At 40.2% G+C, this 15,935-nt stretch overlaps 1 protein-coding gene across 5 annotated transcripts in view; it reads left to right on the top strand.

The window, feature by feature from the left end:
• The window catches only part of agbl5 (AGBL carboxypeptidase 5), a 157,649-nt gene that overhangs the window by 66,610 nt on the left and 75,104 nt on the right, over positions 1-15,935 (top strand). For all 5 annotated transcript variants that reach the window (XM_063036370.1, XM_063036377.1, XM_063036382.1 and 2 more), the window contains 2 exons: positions 4,620-4,801; positions 10,339-10,559. In XM_063036370.1, the coding sequence (XP_062892440.1) occupies positions 4,620-4,801; positions 10,339-10,559 (403 nt within the window). The remainder of the gene's footprint in view (positions 1-4,619; positions 4,802-10,338; positions 10,560-15,935) is intronic.

Here is a 15,935-nt window from a genome sequence, read left to right on the forward strand (position 1 = left end):
GAGGAGCAGAGGGATCTGGGGGTACATGTCCACAGATCCCTGAAAGTTGCCTCACAGGTGGATAGGGTAATTAAGAAAGCTTATGGGATGTTAGCTTTCATAAGTTGAGGGATAGAGTTTAAGAGTCGCGATGTAATGATGCAGCTCTGTAAAACTCTGGTTAGGCCACACTTGGAGTATTGTGTCCAGTTCTGGTCACCTCACTATAGGAAGGATGTGGAAGCATTGGAAAGGGTACAGAGGAGATTTACTAGGATGCTGCCTGGTTTAGAAAGTATGCATTATGATCAGAGATTAGGGGAGCTAGGGCTTTACTCTTTGGAGAGAAGGAGGATGAGAGGAGACATGATAGAGGTGTACAAGATAATAAGAGGAATAGATAGAGTGGATAGCCAGCGCCTCTTCCCCAGGGCACCACTGCTCAATACAAGAGGACATGGCTTTAAGGTAAGGGGTGGGAAGTTCAAGGGGTATATTAGAGGAAGGTTTTTTACTCAGAGAGTGATTGGTGCGTGGAATGCATTGCCTGAGTGAGTGGTGGAGGCAGATACACTAGTGAAGTTTAAGAGACTACTAGACGGGCATATGGAGGAATCTAAGGTGGGGGCTTATATGGGAGGCAGGGTTTGAGGGTCGGCACAACATTGTGGGCCGAAGGGCCTGTACTGTGCTGTACTATTCTATGTTCTATGTTCTATGTAGCAGCCAGGATTTTGAGGTCATCAATGAAAAATGTCCCTCTCCATCTAGAACACTTAGTAGTTGTCCAGAGACTTCATTGACTTTTTGTTATACAGTGATGAGTGGGCAACATCACGTATTTTGAATTCATTTCAAACATGTTGCCTTTACAAAGGAGCTGTGCCAGGTGTGAGAAGAACAAATATCAGTGAAGATCTTTAATCAAGCAGATTAAAGAATCTTTGCTGAAGTGCACAAGGTTTAAGCTTGAAAGAATAAATTAGAATAGTTAACTATTGTAAAATTATGTAACCTGGGACTAACACAATTGAAAAAGATTGCAGCGAAATGGGGGAAAAATACATCTGAGGAAATGAGACTACACACATTACAGGTATAGACATTATTTTCAGTTCACAATAGATACCATTGTTAATTCATGATACTTGCACTTGACTTCAGTCCAAATGTTTCTTGTTTTAATTGATCAGGAAAACTGTTCAGTTAAATATTTAGGCTGCCCAAGTGGGCAAGTATTGCAATTTCACAGACAGATATACATTTTGAAACAGTAGTAATCTAATAGGGTAATGTAATTTTATGCTTAACAGGACATGTTTTACTTTTGCAAGAAGTTATTTACTTTACTATATAATAAAGGTGAGTGCTGAAAGCTTCACAAATTTGAAGTAGCAAAAAAGTTTTCATGGTCAGAATGTGTTGTACTTTACTCTTTGGAGAGAAGGAGGATGAGAGGAGACATGATAGAGGTGTACAAGATAATAAGAGGAATAGATAGAGTGGATGGCCAGCGCTTCTTCCCCAGGGCACCACTGCTCAATACAAGAGGACATGGCTTTAAGGTAAGGGGTGGGAAGTTCAAGGGGGATATTAGAGGAAGGTTTTTTACTCAGAGAGTGGTTGGTGCGTGAAATGCACTGCCTGAGTCAGTGGTGGAGGCAGATACACTAGTGAAGTTTAAGAGACTACTGGACAGGCATATGGAGGAATCTAAGGTGGGGGCTTATATGGGAGGCAGGGTTTGAGGGTCGGCATAACATTGTGGGCTGAAGGGCCTGTACTGTGCTGTACTATTCTATGTTCTATACGTGTCATACAACTCCCTCTTCTTCTTTATCAGAGTTGCAATATCCCTTGAGAACCAAGGTTCCTTATTCCTATTCACTTTGCCTTTAATGTTGACTGGAACATACAAATTCTGCACTCTCAAAATTTCTCCTTTGAAGGCTTCCCACCTACCAATCACATCTTTGCCAGAGAACAACCTGTCCCAATCTACGCTTTTTAGATCCTTTCTCATTTCTTCAAATTTGGCCTTTTTCCAGTTCAGAACCTCAACCCTAGGACCAGATCTATCCTTGTCCATGATCAAGTTGAAACTTATGGTGTTATGATCACTGGAACCAAAGTGCTCCCCTACACAGACTTCTGTCACTTGTCCTAACTCGTTTCCTAACAGGAGATCCGATATTGCATCCCCTCCAGTTGGTCCCTCTATATATTGATTTAGAAAACTTTCCTGAACACACTTTACAAACTCTAAGCCATCTAGACCCCTAACAGTCTGGGAGTCCCAACCAATATATGGAAAATTAAAATCCCCTACCACCACAACTTTATGTTTCCTGCAGTTGCCTGCTATTTCTCTGCAGATTTGCACTTCCAATTCTCGTTGACTATTGGGTGGTCTGTAATACAATCCCACTAATGTGGCCATATCTTTCCTGTTTCTCAGCTCCACCCATAAGGACTCAGTAGACAACCCCTCTAATCTGTCCTGCCTGAGCACTGCTGTAATATTTTCCCTAACAAGCAATGCTACTCTCCCACCTTTCATTCCTCTGCCTCGATCACATCTGAAACATTGGAACCCTGGAATATTAAGCTGCCAGTCCTGCCCCTCCTGTAGCCAAGTTTCACTAATTGCTATAACGTCATAATTCCACGTGTCAATCCATGCCCTCAACTGATCCGCCTTCCCCACAATACTCCTAGCATTGAAATATATCCACCTCAGAAGATTTTTACCACCACTCACAACCTTTCTATTAGTAGATTTGCTTGAACATTTAACATCATTTATTTTCACCCCAGCCACACTGTCAGCTCTGGCACTCTGGTTCCCATCCCCCTGCAAATCTAGTTTAAAGCCTCCCCAAAAGCACTAACAAACCTCCCTGAAAGGATATTGGTCCCCCTGTAGTTCAAGTGTAACCCGTCTCTCTTGTACGGGTCCCACCTGCCCCAGAAGAGGTCCCAATGATCCTGAAATCTGAAACCCTGCCCCCTACACCAATTCCTCAGCCATTTGTTCATACTCCAGAGCATCCTATTCCTACCCTCACTGGCACGTAGTACAGGTAGCAATCCTGAGATTACCACCCTCGAGGTCCTGCTTTTCAACTTCCTACCAAGCTCGCTATACTCACTCTCCAGGACCCGCTCACTCTTCCTTGCTATGTCATTGGTACCGATGTGCACCATGCCATCTGGCTGATCACCCTCGCACTTCAGAATGTCCTGCAATCGATCAGAGACATCCTTGACCCTGGCACCCAGGAGGCAACAAACCATCCTGGATTCTCTGTCACGACCACAGAACCTCCTATCTGTACCTCTAACTATCGAGTCCCCTATCACTACCGCTCTCCTCTTTTTCCACCCTCCCTTCTGCACTGCAGAGCCAGACTCAGTGCCAGAGATCCGGCTACTGCAGCTAGTCCCAGGTAAGTCATCCCCCCCAACAATATCCAATGCGGTATACTTGTTATTGAGGTGAATGGCCACAGGGGAACCCTGCTCTGCCTGCCTTTTCCTCTTCCCTCGCCTGACAGTGACCCAATTTCCTGTCCTCTGCTCCTTTGGCGTAACTACCTCCCTGTAGCTACTATCTATAATAGCGCCTCTACTTTCTTCTAAGTTTGCACAGATTTGGCATGTCATCTAGAATTTTGAAAAACTTCTATAGATGCACAGTGGATAATATGCTGATTGGTTGCATCATGGCCTGGTATGGGAACACCAACGGCCAAGAATGGAAAAGCCTACAAAACGTGGTGGATGCATCTTAATCCATCATAGGAAAAGGCCTCCCCATTTTTGAGCACATCTACAAAGAGCGCTGCCACAAGAAAACGGCACCCATTATCAAAGAATCCCACCATCCAGGCCATGCTGTCTTCTCATTGCTGCCATTGGGAACGAGGTACAGGGACCTTAGGTTTGGGAACTGTTATTGCCCTTCAAACAACAGGCTCCAGAAACTTTATTCACCTCAACACTGAACTGATCATTCAACACAAACTATGGAATCACTTTCAAGGACTCTGCAATTCGTGTTCTCAATTTTATTTATTCACTTAATTATTTATTATTATTATTATTATTATTATTATTATTGTTTATTTTTCTTTGTATTTGTATACCTTGTCTTTTGCACATTGGTGGTTTGTCAGTCTTTGTGTGTAGGTTTTCATTGATTATATTGTATTTCTTCTGTGAAAGTCTGCAAGGAAATGAATCTCAGGGTAGTATGTAGTGATATGTCTGTACTTTGGTAATATATTTACTTTGAACTTCATGGAAGGCATTCAAGATTTTCTTGATGACCCTATCCAGGAAGCAAATATATAATAGACTGAATCTGAGGCACAGAATTGAATAATATAAGAGTTAGTTAATAATCTTATAGTTATTTATCTTCTGGATTGAGTGACTGAGAAAATTGCATGTTCAAAGGTTCCAGAAGTATGGAATAGACATGACTTGGTAAATCTGATCTTGCACTTGGTCAGCCATTTGAATGGAATAACAATTATAAATTTGAAGAGAGTGGGGAAGGAAGGAGAGCTATGGCCTTTACCTAAAAGGTATTATTTGCTCTGTTGAATAGCTTTGTGTTCCACTTATTTTCTCAGATAGGGAGAGCTCTAGCCATTGCAGCTTTGGATATAGCTGATTGCAATCCTTGGCCAAGAGTTGTTATGTCAGAGTACAGTTGTCTCACCAAACTTCGAGCATGGATGTTGAAGCATGTTCGGAATATAAGAAGCACAGCAATGTCTAAGAGAAATGGTACAAAAGTTTTGAAAGGTTCCAGGTAGGTAACAAAATATTTTGTGATGGTAATTCATTGTTTGTGACCTGAATGTAACTTTCCTAATTTTCACCATTTTTTTTAAAGCTGTTTTTCATTATTAAGGTTTGTGGGAGTCTTTATTAGCAGTAATAACATTGAAATAAACATTTTATAACTATGTGCAATGGCTATATTTTTATTAAGACCATAAGATTTGGGAGCAGAATTAAGCTTTGGGTCCATTCAATCTGCTCTGCCATTTCATCATGGCTGATCCAATTCCCTCTCAACCCCGTTCTCCTGCGTTTTCTACATAACCTTTCAAGCCCTGACTAATCAAGAACCAATTAACCTCCACCTTAAAGACATTGAGTGACCTGGCCTCCACAGCCACCCATGACAATGAATTCCACAGATTCACTACCCTCTGGCTAAAGAAATTCCACCTCATCTTTGTCCTAAATGGATGTCCCACTATTTTGTGGCTGTGCTCCCTGGTCCTAGACAGCCCCAGCAAAAGAAACCTCCTCTTCACATCCACTCTATCTAGGCTTTTCAGCATTTGATAGGTTTCAAGGAAATTCCTCCCCCCCCCCCCAACCCCAGTGACTGCAGGCCCAGAGCCTTCAATTGGTACTTATATAATAACCCTTTCATTCCTGGAATCATTCTCGTGAACCTCCGCTGAGCTCTTTTGAATGTCAGCACATTCTTTCTTAAAGGGGCCCAAAACTGCTCACAGTACTTCAAGTGAGGCCTCACAAGTATTTTACACAGCCTTGGCATTGCATCCTTGTATCTATATTCTAGTCTCCTTGAAATGAATGCTAACATTACATTTGCCTTCCTCACCACTGATTGAACCTACAAATTAACCTTTAAGGAGTTCTGCACGAGGACTCCCAAAGCCCCTTGTACCTTGGATTTTTGAATTTTCTCCTCATTTAGAAAATGGTCTTTGCTACTAAAGAAGTATTAGTTTTTGCATACCTATTTTAGTGAAACTTAAAGTTAAGCATAAGTTCCAGATAGCATATGACTACAAGTTAGTTATCCATGTTCTAGCACATAATGAAAACAGCACTTCATTTATATTGAAAATTATTATGCATGTTATCGAATATTTATTCAGCCTTAGACAACTGTATCTATAACTGTTATTCAAAGGAATTGAAGAATACAGTTTAAAAATACACATCAATGTGGATTCAAAATTTAGTTTATTTTCATTATCTAGTTTATTTTCACGGCCCTTAACTGGGATTATCTTAATGTGAAAGGCGGGAGATAGATTTTTTAAAAAGTATGCCCCATGAAATCAGAGGAGAGGATGGACCCAATCTTACTGATGTCGATGGAAAATATTTTGGAGATGATAAGCAGAACTCTTAAGCTTTAACATTGATATGAAAACGGGATGGAGGATGGATTGGAAATTAGGGTCCTGAATTTGGGATAAGGCCACGAGCAATATCATAATACAGGTTCTGGCAAAAGTACTTTGTAGATTTGGTGCAATTACTCATGGATAATTCTACATCTGACTCGTGAGAGTGATTCAGAAGTGAAATAGTGAGACGTCAGGGTTCCTTAATGTTGAAGGCTAAGGATAACAAGTCTAAGAACCCCTGAATGTCCAGGAATATTGTGGAAAAGATGAAGGAGATATAGCATGTACAGAGAACTAAAAACAGGATGTCTAATAGGAATTTAGAAAGTGTACTTTAATGTACTCAAGAAGTGAAAAAGGCCACATAACATCATTTACCGACATGATTAAGTAAAATCCCAGAGCATTTTATCTGTATATTAAAGGAAAAAGAGTAAACCAGGGAAAGAGTAGAACACATTAGGGGTCAAGGAGGCAATCTGTGAAAGAAGTGAGAAAGTGTACTTGGGTGAGATCTTAAATGAATATTTCTTAGCTGAATTCACTGTAGAGGAGGACATTGGAGTTAGAAGATTTGGGGAAAAGGATGGTGAATTCTAAATTGAGTTCTTATTTAAAAAATAGGACATATTGGATGTTTTAGCACATTAAAGGGTGAATCAATGCCCATGGCTTGATAAAATTTATCCCAGGCTGCTGTCAGGGAGAAGATTGCTGGGGCCCCAACAGATTTTTAAAACTTTACTGACTGAGGATATGGAGCTGGATTGACTGAAGATAGAAAATATGGTATTTTTATTGAAGGACAGTAGGTATAGACCAGTTGCTTACAGGCCAGTGAGACTAATTTCTTTGATCAGGAAGCTAATGAAGATTGCTGAGGGAAAAGATTAACCTAATTTTGGGAAAGAAGGGATTGATCAATAATGGATCATGGCTGTGCTAAGTGGTGATGATTTTAAAGTTTTCGAAATCTTAAGTAAGTGTTTTGAAGAAAGCTATGCTATTGATGTAGCCCACATAGACTATGGTAAGGTTCCACGTGGGTTTTGGCCCAAAAGGTGAGAGCCTATGGAATCCAGTGCTGTTTGGCGAATTGACTTGTAGAAGGAGTTAGTTATTTTAGATATATTGTTTCGTGATCGGAAGCCTGTGACCTGTGATCTACCACAGGGATCCTAGCTGGAAATCTTTTTTATCAAACATTGATGATATGTATGTGCATGTAGGAAGTATGATTTTTGTGTCTGGAGACAATATAATTAAAGGTTCTGGAACATGATGATTAGGTAGCGGGAGCAGGTAATTTCATGACATTTACAGTATTGTGCAAAAGTCCTATGGGTGTGTGTGTTTGTATATATATTCTGTGTGTGAACTTGATTTTGTTATGGGTCTCTATAGTGGACTGAGAGTGGTGGGACGAGGGCAGGGAGAGGGGAGGAAGCGGGAAGCACCAGAGAGATTTTCTGTAATGATCAATAAACCAGTCGTTAGGAAGTAAATGACATTGCTTGGTGTCTCAGGTGGATGTGTCTGCACTCTCACCCTCATCCCCACCTGCCTCTGGTACTCTTTTTTTTTTGCAATCTGTTCCACACTCCTCCCATGATTCGTCACCCTTGCTATTCCCAACATAATTTGTTCTCGCCAGATTTACAAACTCGCTCTTCACTCCACATTTGACTGTGTGAAAGCCTTAGGCACCCTTGCTTTTTATATGTGTCTAAGGCTTTTGCACAGTACTGTAACTGAGCACATATCTATAACTGAGCGTGTGAATGGCCAAGCATAGAAGGCCACAGGTCAAATTTTAAAAATGGGATTGGTACAGATGGATACTTGATATTGCCACAGATTTAGTGGGCTGAAAGCCTATTTTTATATGCCTCTGTGACTTGATTTAAATCTCACAAAACATCAAAATCAAATCAAATCAAGTTTAATTGTCATTCGAACCAATTTTTGGATACAGCTGAATGAGTCAGAGTTCCTCTGTGGCCAAGGTGCAAATACATACACAAACATTCAAAATAATGATGAGTGGAAAAAAAATAACATTATAACGTAAGAAAACACATTTTTACTCTAGGACCCTGACAGCATCCAGGGCATGCCCTTTTCTCACTGTTATCATCAGGAAGGAGGTACAGAAGCCTGAAGGCACACACTCAGAGTTTCAGGAACAGCTTCTTCCTCTCTGCCATCCAATTCCTAAATGGACATTGAAGCTTTGGACACTATCTCACTTTCTAAAAAAAAATAATTCCTATTTTTGCACGTTTTTAAAAAATCTACTCAATATACGTAATTGATTTACTTGTTTATTTACTATTATGTTTTAGTTTATTATTATTTTTTCTCTCTGCTAGATTATGAACTGCGGCTGCTAAGTTAACAAATTTCACATCACATGCCAGTGAACCTGATTCTGACTCTGACAAGTCCCACAAATTGATAGTCCAGCATGTAATTGATGCAGTCCAACATGTAATTCCACTAATCTAACACTGGAGGGCAGCACCAACAGGAGAGGCCACCCCCTCCCCCCCCCCCCCAACTGAGCCGGGGTGCAACAGTACCATGCAAGGCCGAGGATTGAGGTCAAGACTTCACAACAACTGAGGCGACACTGCTGCCTTGCTCCTGTCTCTTCACCAAACAGGCCTGTGGCAATCAATGTCCAACAATTGCAAAACTAACATCCAAAACTGACTCACGGTTTCACTGCACGCTGCTTTCATGCCAACTTAAAGGCACCAACATGGGTGCCTCCAAGTAGCAGGCAGCAGCATGTTCTGGACCCAGGTCAGCTCTTCCGAACCCAGTCCGGCTTCTCCTGCAGCCGACTCAAATTTCCAGGCCTGGTAGCCCGACTCAATTTCCCTGGCCTGATGGCTGGCTACTTTGAACAATGAGCAGCTCACTGAAGCGGTTGACCTGCTGTTAGGGTTGCCAACTTTTTCACTCCCAAATAAGGGGAAAAAAGTAGCAGTCAAATACAGGACACTTGTGTTTACCCTGAGAAAGACAACCATGATCATGAAGCCTTGCACGGGCGCCTGTGTGCGCATGCGTGTACGTGCCGATTTTTTTTTTACAAATCAGTTTTGGCTTAATTTTCCCAATTCTGTTGAGTGAAACTATGCTGTACATACATTATTTCTACTTTATATAGGCTGTGTATTTATCATATCATTCCTGCTTTTACTTTATGTTAGTGTTATTTTAGGTTTTATGTGTTATTTGGTATGATTTGGTAGGTTATTTTTTGAGTCTGGGAACGCTCAAAAATTTTTCCCATATAAATTAATGGTAATTGCTTCTTTGCTTTATGCTATTTCGGCTTACTAACGGTTTCATAGGAATGCTCTACCTTAGCAGGGGCAATACGGGACAAGGGCAAACCAATTTAGCCCAATATACAGGATGTCCCAGCTAATACGGGACAGTTGGCAACCCTACCTGCTATACACGTAATTATTGGAGTCAAGAATAGTCTTACTATGTATAAAAACACATTTAACAAAGAAAAGGCTCCTTTGGTTGGCCCCTGAGTGGCCGCTGTGTGTGTATGCGCTACCATTTTATACACCTTAAGCATGACAAATAAATTAAAGGAATCTAACTATTTTACATGTAGATGCCATTTGTTATCATACTAGATATAGTCAAAGGATGTTAGCTACTGATGTTTTGCAGCAAGTTTGTAACATATTAATACCCAAGGAGCTTGTAAGCATTTCTTTTTCCTGTCTAATTTGATCATCTGAACCAAAGCAATTACATTTACAAGTGAAGTAAAATGTTAGCAGCAGTAGTTTAAGCATGTTCAGAAAAAATTGCCGAAGGAATTAATACTCGATTTTGCTTCTCTTGGTAAAAATGAGAATATGATTTGTAGAGGAGTTGACTGATCACGGCTCACTTTTCTTGTGAACTGTTATTTAGCTTCTGCTATTTCTAATTTGCATTTTTGTATGTAGACATTATCCAGTCAGTTATATGAATGTCCTTTGTCTATTTCCTCTATTCAAAGTTAATATTGCATTATTATAGTAAACTTTTGAAGATTACTCTTTTAAAGAGTAAAGCACTTAAAATTCACTTCTGTCACTACAGATTATTATTGTTTGTACATTACAAACTGTTTGTTCTCATTTCTTAGTGGGATAACATCTTCAGTCTCAGAAAATTCTCTGAGTAAGACCAGGAGTAATGGGACAGGGATTCATGGAAATAGTAATGTGCATCAAAATCCACCTCAGATAAAAACATCTCCCAGTTTCACATTTGGCTGCAGCTCTGGACTAACCAAAGGAATCTGTACACCAGCATCTAATCATAATTCTCCAAAAGGTGGCCACAAAACACTTGGTCCAGTGAGAGGTAAGATGTCCCTTGATATGTACTTGTAAGTGGTTACTGAAAGCGTCTGCTGTGTTAGCCTTTAATGCAGAAAATTACTGATGTTGATGGCTTTTTGGATTTATTTAAACTGTTTTGACTTTTAAATCTAGGTATTATATGTACCATCAATATTTTAAATTACTTGGCAAGGAAAAGGATAGAATGTTTTCACTTGGATAAAGATAACTGTTTCTTAAAACATTGGTGATCAGGTGAATAGTCAAAAGTTCAATTTTACTACCAATACACCAGAGTACAAAACCCTATAGGTGTCGTTTGATGATTTTACTTGGAAAGATGGGCAGAATATTGATGTCTGGAGGATACACCATGTAAATGACCAACACGATAGTTTCTTAACATTTGTCAACTTTCAAAATATCTTTGTAGGTATTAGCCATAACAATTCTTGAGCAAATTAATTTCATTAAGAGTACCTATAACGCAGTGCACATCACTAAAGGAACCATGAGCTTGTTTTTATCAGTTTGAATAATTCTTTTAACCTTTTATTTATTTGCAGTGCAAATATTTATAACTTTCCGGTAGTTGTACTTTATTTTCTAGTTTCAAGTCAACTTCAGGGCATTGCAGAAAATGTATTGACATTCTGTATTGTATTTCGTTTGAAGTGTTATCCTTCTGGGCCTTTTATGTACTTGGATTGATTGGTAATAAAAGCACTCATGAGTTTTTTTAGCATTAGAATTTCTTTCATTTCTTTGTGAATTCTCAAATTAGGTATAAGATGGTGTATACTTCACCAGCAAGAGAAGATGTTTTAGATATCTGAGATTACTTAAAACTCCAAAATTGTATTCTGTGATAATTAAAGTGCTATATATGCTGTTGTCATACAAATCATGTATCAGTTTGTTGCAAAAGTTGACAGTGGAGAATATTAAAAGCAATTACTTGTATTTCTTAATCAGAATAAAAGTGCATAAAATTATCTGAGAGCAACACACTCAAAATGCTGGAGGAATTGAGCAGGCTTTGCAGCATCTATGGAAAAGAGTACAGTCGATGTTTCGGGCTGAAATCCTTCCAGTCCTGCCTAAGGGTTTTGGCTTGAACCGTCAACTGTACTCTTTTCCATAGATGCTGCCTGGTTTGTTGAGTTCCTCCAACATTTTGTGTGTGTTGCTTGGATTTCCAGCATCTGCAGATTTCTCTTGTTTACGATTATGTGAAAGCTAGCATAAACAGAAAATATGTAGCTATTGCACCAAAATGTGCTTTGAAATGAATTACATGTCATGCATTGAAATACAGGCTACTAATCTCAGATATGGATTTTCATAAACACAATATTACACTCAGTAACAACTTGGATATTTGTTATGTACTTGTCATTTGCTGATTTGGTCTGGTATGTAATTATTGTTTGTTGCTTCTCTCTTGATTATAGTGCACTCATTGGCATTATATAAAATGATGTGGAATAACTCAGGATTATCATAAATGAGAATAACAGTAGTAAATTTGCCTTTTATAAAATTATATTTTGTCATGTGTTAGCAGACTGATAATAAAGTTAGCGGTTTCTTCTTCTCATAGCTATGCCGGTACTTTTCCTTACCTTTATTAAGGTCAACTCCTTACCTTTATTGACTAGACTTTTCTTCCTTTTTAGTTCCTAAGTACTTGAATCAGGCCCAAAGATCCAGTTATAGATAGACCAAATGATTTGCTGTGGTATAATTTCCTGCAACATTCAACCATTTCTAATCCCCATGTTTTGTGATTTGCTGCCTAAACAGTAGACTTTTTATAAAATCCTGGGTCCAATAAAAGTGATTATTATAACTATGAAGAAAGGATGATACTATTCGAACAATAATAAAATCACATGAACAATTGTAAACTATCTGCTGCAGGAATTACTGGTCAATTTAAATGTTTTCCATTGAATAAGATGTGAAAATAGTCAGCTGCTTTGCATTGGTTAGAACATTTAAAGCACTTATTCATTCCTACATTATTTTTTTCTTGTAGTTTTATTGTAGTTTAGTTCCAGGGTGCCTAAGAGTGACTAGAGTAGCAGCAATACTCTCAATGGATACGATTAAATTTTCTCATTTCAGCCTAAAAAGCACAACTGGTTCCAAGGTCAGTACAGTCAACAAAGATGTCTTAATGAGTTTAAATGAACTATTGCTGCTCAAAACTGATGGAAACAACTCTGACTGTGGACAGAAGAGCCCACAGAAGAAATATGGTGGTAGATCGGGGTTACAGGTGTGTTTAAGGAAATGGGGTTTTAAACTCCCAATACTGACTATCTTGCTGGCAAACGTGCTGTCTCTGGTGAATAAAATTGATGATCTCAGAGTGAGGGTGCTGAATCAGAGGGACTTCAGGACCGCACGTGTCCTTTGTTTCATGGAATCCTGGTTAATCCTTTCCGTACCAGATGCAGCGATTCAGATTGACGTGTGTACAGTAAACCTGTCAGGATAGATCTATAGTCTCTCAAAAGCAGAGGTAGAAACATAGAAAATAGGTGCAGGAGTAGGCCATTCGGCCCTTCGAGCCTGCACCGCCATTCAGTATGATCATGGCTGATCATCCAACTCAGAACCATGTACCAGCCTTCCCTCCATACCCCCGATGCCTTTAGCCACAAGGGCCAAATCTAACTCCCTCTTAAATATAGCCAATGAACTGGCGTCAACTGTTTCCTGTGGCAGAGAATTCCACAGATTCACCACTCTCTGTGTGAAGAAGTTTTTCCTAATATCGGTCCTAAAAGGCTTCCCCATGATCTTCAAACTGTGACCCCTCGTTCTGAACTTCCCCACCGATGTTAGGCTAATCAGTCTATAATTCCCCGGTTTCTCTCTCCCTCCTTTTTTAAAAAGTGGGGTTACGTTAGCCACCCTCCAATCCTCAGGAACTAGCCCAGAATCTAAAGAGTTTTGAAAAATTATCACTAATGCATCCACTATTTCTTGGACTACTTCCTTAAGCACTCTAGAATGCAGACCATCTGGCCCTGGGGATTTATCTGCCTTTAATCCCTTCAATTTACCTAACACCACTTCCCTACTAACATGTATTTCCCTCAGTTCCTCCATCTCACTAGGCCCTCTGTCCCCTACTGTTTCCGGAAGATTATTTATGTCCTCCTTAGTGAAGATAGAACCAAAGTAGTTATTCAATTGGTCTGCCATTTCCTTGTTCCCCATAATCAATTCACCTGTTTCTGTCTGTAGGGGACCTACATTTGTCTCATCTTTTTCTTTTCACATATCTATAAAAGCTTTTACAGTCAGTTTTTATGTTTCCTGCCAGTTTTCTCTCATAATTTTTTTTCCCTTTCCTAATTAAGTCCTTTGCCCTCCTCTGCTGGACTCTGAATTTCTCCCAGTCCTCAGTTGAGCCGTTTTTTCTAGTTAATTTGTATGCTTCTTCTTTGGAATTGATATTGTCCCTAATTTCCCTCGCCAGCCACGGGTACACTACCTTCCCTGATTTATTCTTTTGCCAAACTGGGATGAACAATCGTTGTAGTTCATCCATGTTTTCTTTAAATGCTTGCCATTGCATATCCACCGTCAACCCTTTAAGTATCATTTGCCAGTCTATCTTAGCTAATTCACGTCTCATACCTTCGAAGTTACCCTTCTTTAAGTTCAGAACCTTTGTTTCTGAATTAACAATGTCACTCTCCATCTTAATAAAGAATTCCACCATATTATGGGCACTCTTACCCAAAGGGCCTCTCACGACAAGATTGCTAATTAACCCTTCCTCATTGCTCAATACCCAGTCTAGAATAGCCTGCTCTCTAGTTGGTTCCTCGACATGTTGGTTCAAAAAACCATCCCGCATACATTCCAAGAAATCCTCTTCCTCAGCACCCTTACCAATTTGGTTCACCCAATCTATATATAGATTGAAGTCACCCATTATAACTGCTGTTCCTTTATTGCACGCATTTCTAATTTCCTGTTTAATGCCATCCCCAACCTCACTACTACTGTTAGGTGGCCTGTACACAACTCCCACCAGCGTTTTCTGCCCCTTAGTGTTATGCAGCTCCACCCATATCGATTCCACATCCTCCCGGCTAATGTCCTTCCTTTCTATTGCGTTAATCTACTTTCTAACCAGCAATGCTACCCCACCTCCTTTTCTTTCATGTCTATCCCTCCTGAATATTGAATATTCCTGAATGTTGAGCTCCCATCCTTGGTCACCCTGGAGCCATGTCTCTGTGATCCCAACTATGTCATATTCATTAATAACAATCTGCACATTTAATTCATCCACCTTGTTACAAATGCTCCTTGCATTGACACACAAAGCCTTCGGGCTTGCTTTTACAACACTCTTAGCCCTTATACAATTACGTTGAAAAGTGGCCCTTTTTGATTTTTGCCCTGGAATTGCCGGCCTGCCACTTTTACTTTTCACTTTACTACTTTTTGCCTCTATCCTCATTTTACACCCCTCTGTCTCTCTGCACTTGTTCCCATCCCCCTGTTGTGAACTAACCTCCTCTCTCCTAGTCTCTTTAATTTGATTCCCACCCCCCAACCATTCTAGTTTAAAGTCACCTCAGTAGCCCTCGCAAATCTCCCTGCCAGGATATTGGTCCCCCTAGGATTCAAGTGTAACCTGTCCTTTTTGTACAGGTCACACCTGCGCCAAAAGAGGTCCTAATGATCCAAAAACTTGAATCCCTGCCCTCTGCTCCAATCCCTCAGCCACGCATTTATCCTCCACCTCATTGCATTCCTACTCTCACTGTCGCGTAGCACAGGCAGTAATCCCAAGATTATTACCTTTGTGGTCCTTTTTCTCAACTCACTTCCTAACTCCCGAAAGGACCTTTTCCCTTTTCCTACCTATGTCATTGGTACCTATATGTACCACGACCTCTGGCTCCTCACCCTCTGACTTCAGGATATTTTGGACGCGATCAGAAATATCCCGGACCCTGGCACCAGGGAGGCAAACTACCATCTGGGTCTCTGGACTGCGTCCACAGAATCGCCTATCTGACCCCCTGGTGGAGGAGTATGCCTCATGATCAACTCTTCTTGATGCACAAATATATCAGTGCTGTCCCAATTTTGCTCACCAGACCTGGAATATCTAGCAGTAAAGTGCCGTCCTTTTTACCTACCATGGGAGTTCTCTGGGGTCATTTTGGTAGCAGTATACATTCCACTCAGGCCAATGACAATCAGACTTTACATGATCTGAGCGATGGGAGCAACATGCTCGAAACAGTGCATTCTAATGCTTTCACCATTGTTTTGGGAGATTTTAACCAGGCCAGTCTGAAAAAAATCACTAAGCAATTACCATCAACAGATCACTTGCAGTACCAGAGGAAGCAAC

Source organism: Mobula hypostoma, chromosome 2 (assembly GCF_963921235.1).
Source record: "Mobula hypostoma chromosome 2, sMobHyp1.1, whole genome shotgun sequence".
Lineage (NCBI taxonomy): Eukaryota > Metazoa > Chordata > Chondrichthyes > Myliobatiformes > Myliobatidae > Mobula > Mobula hypostoma.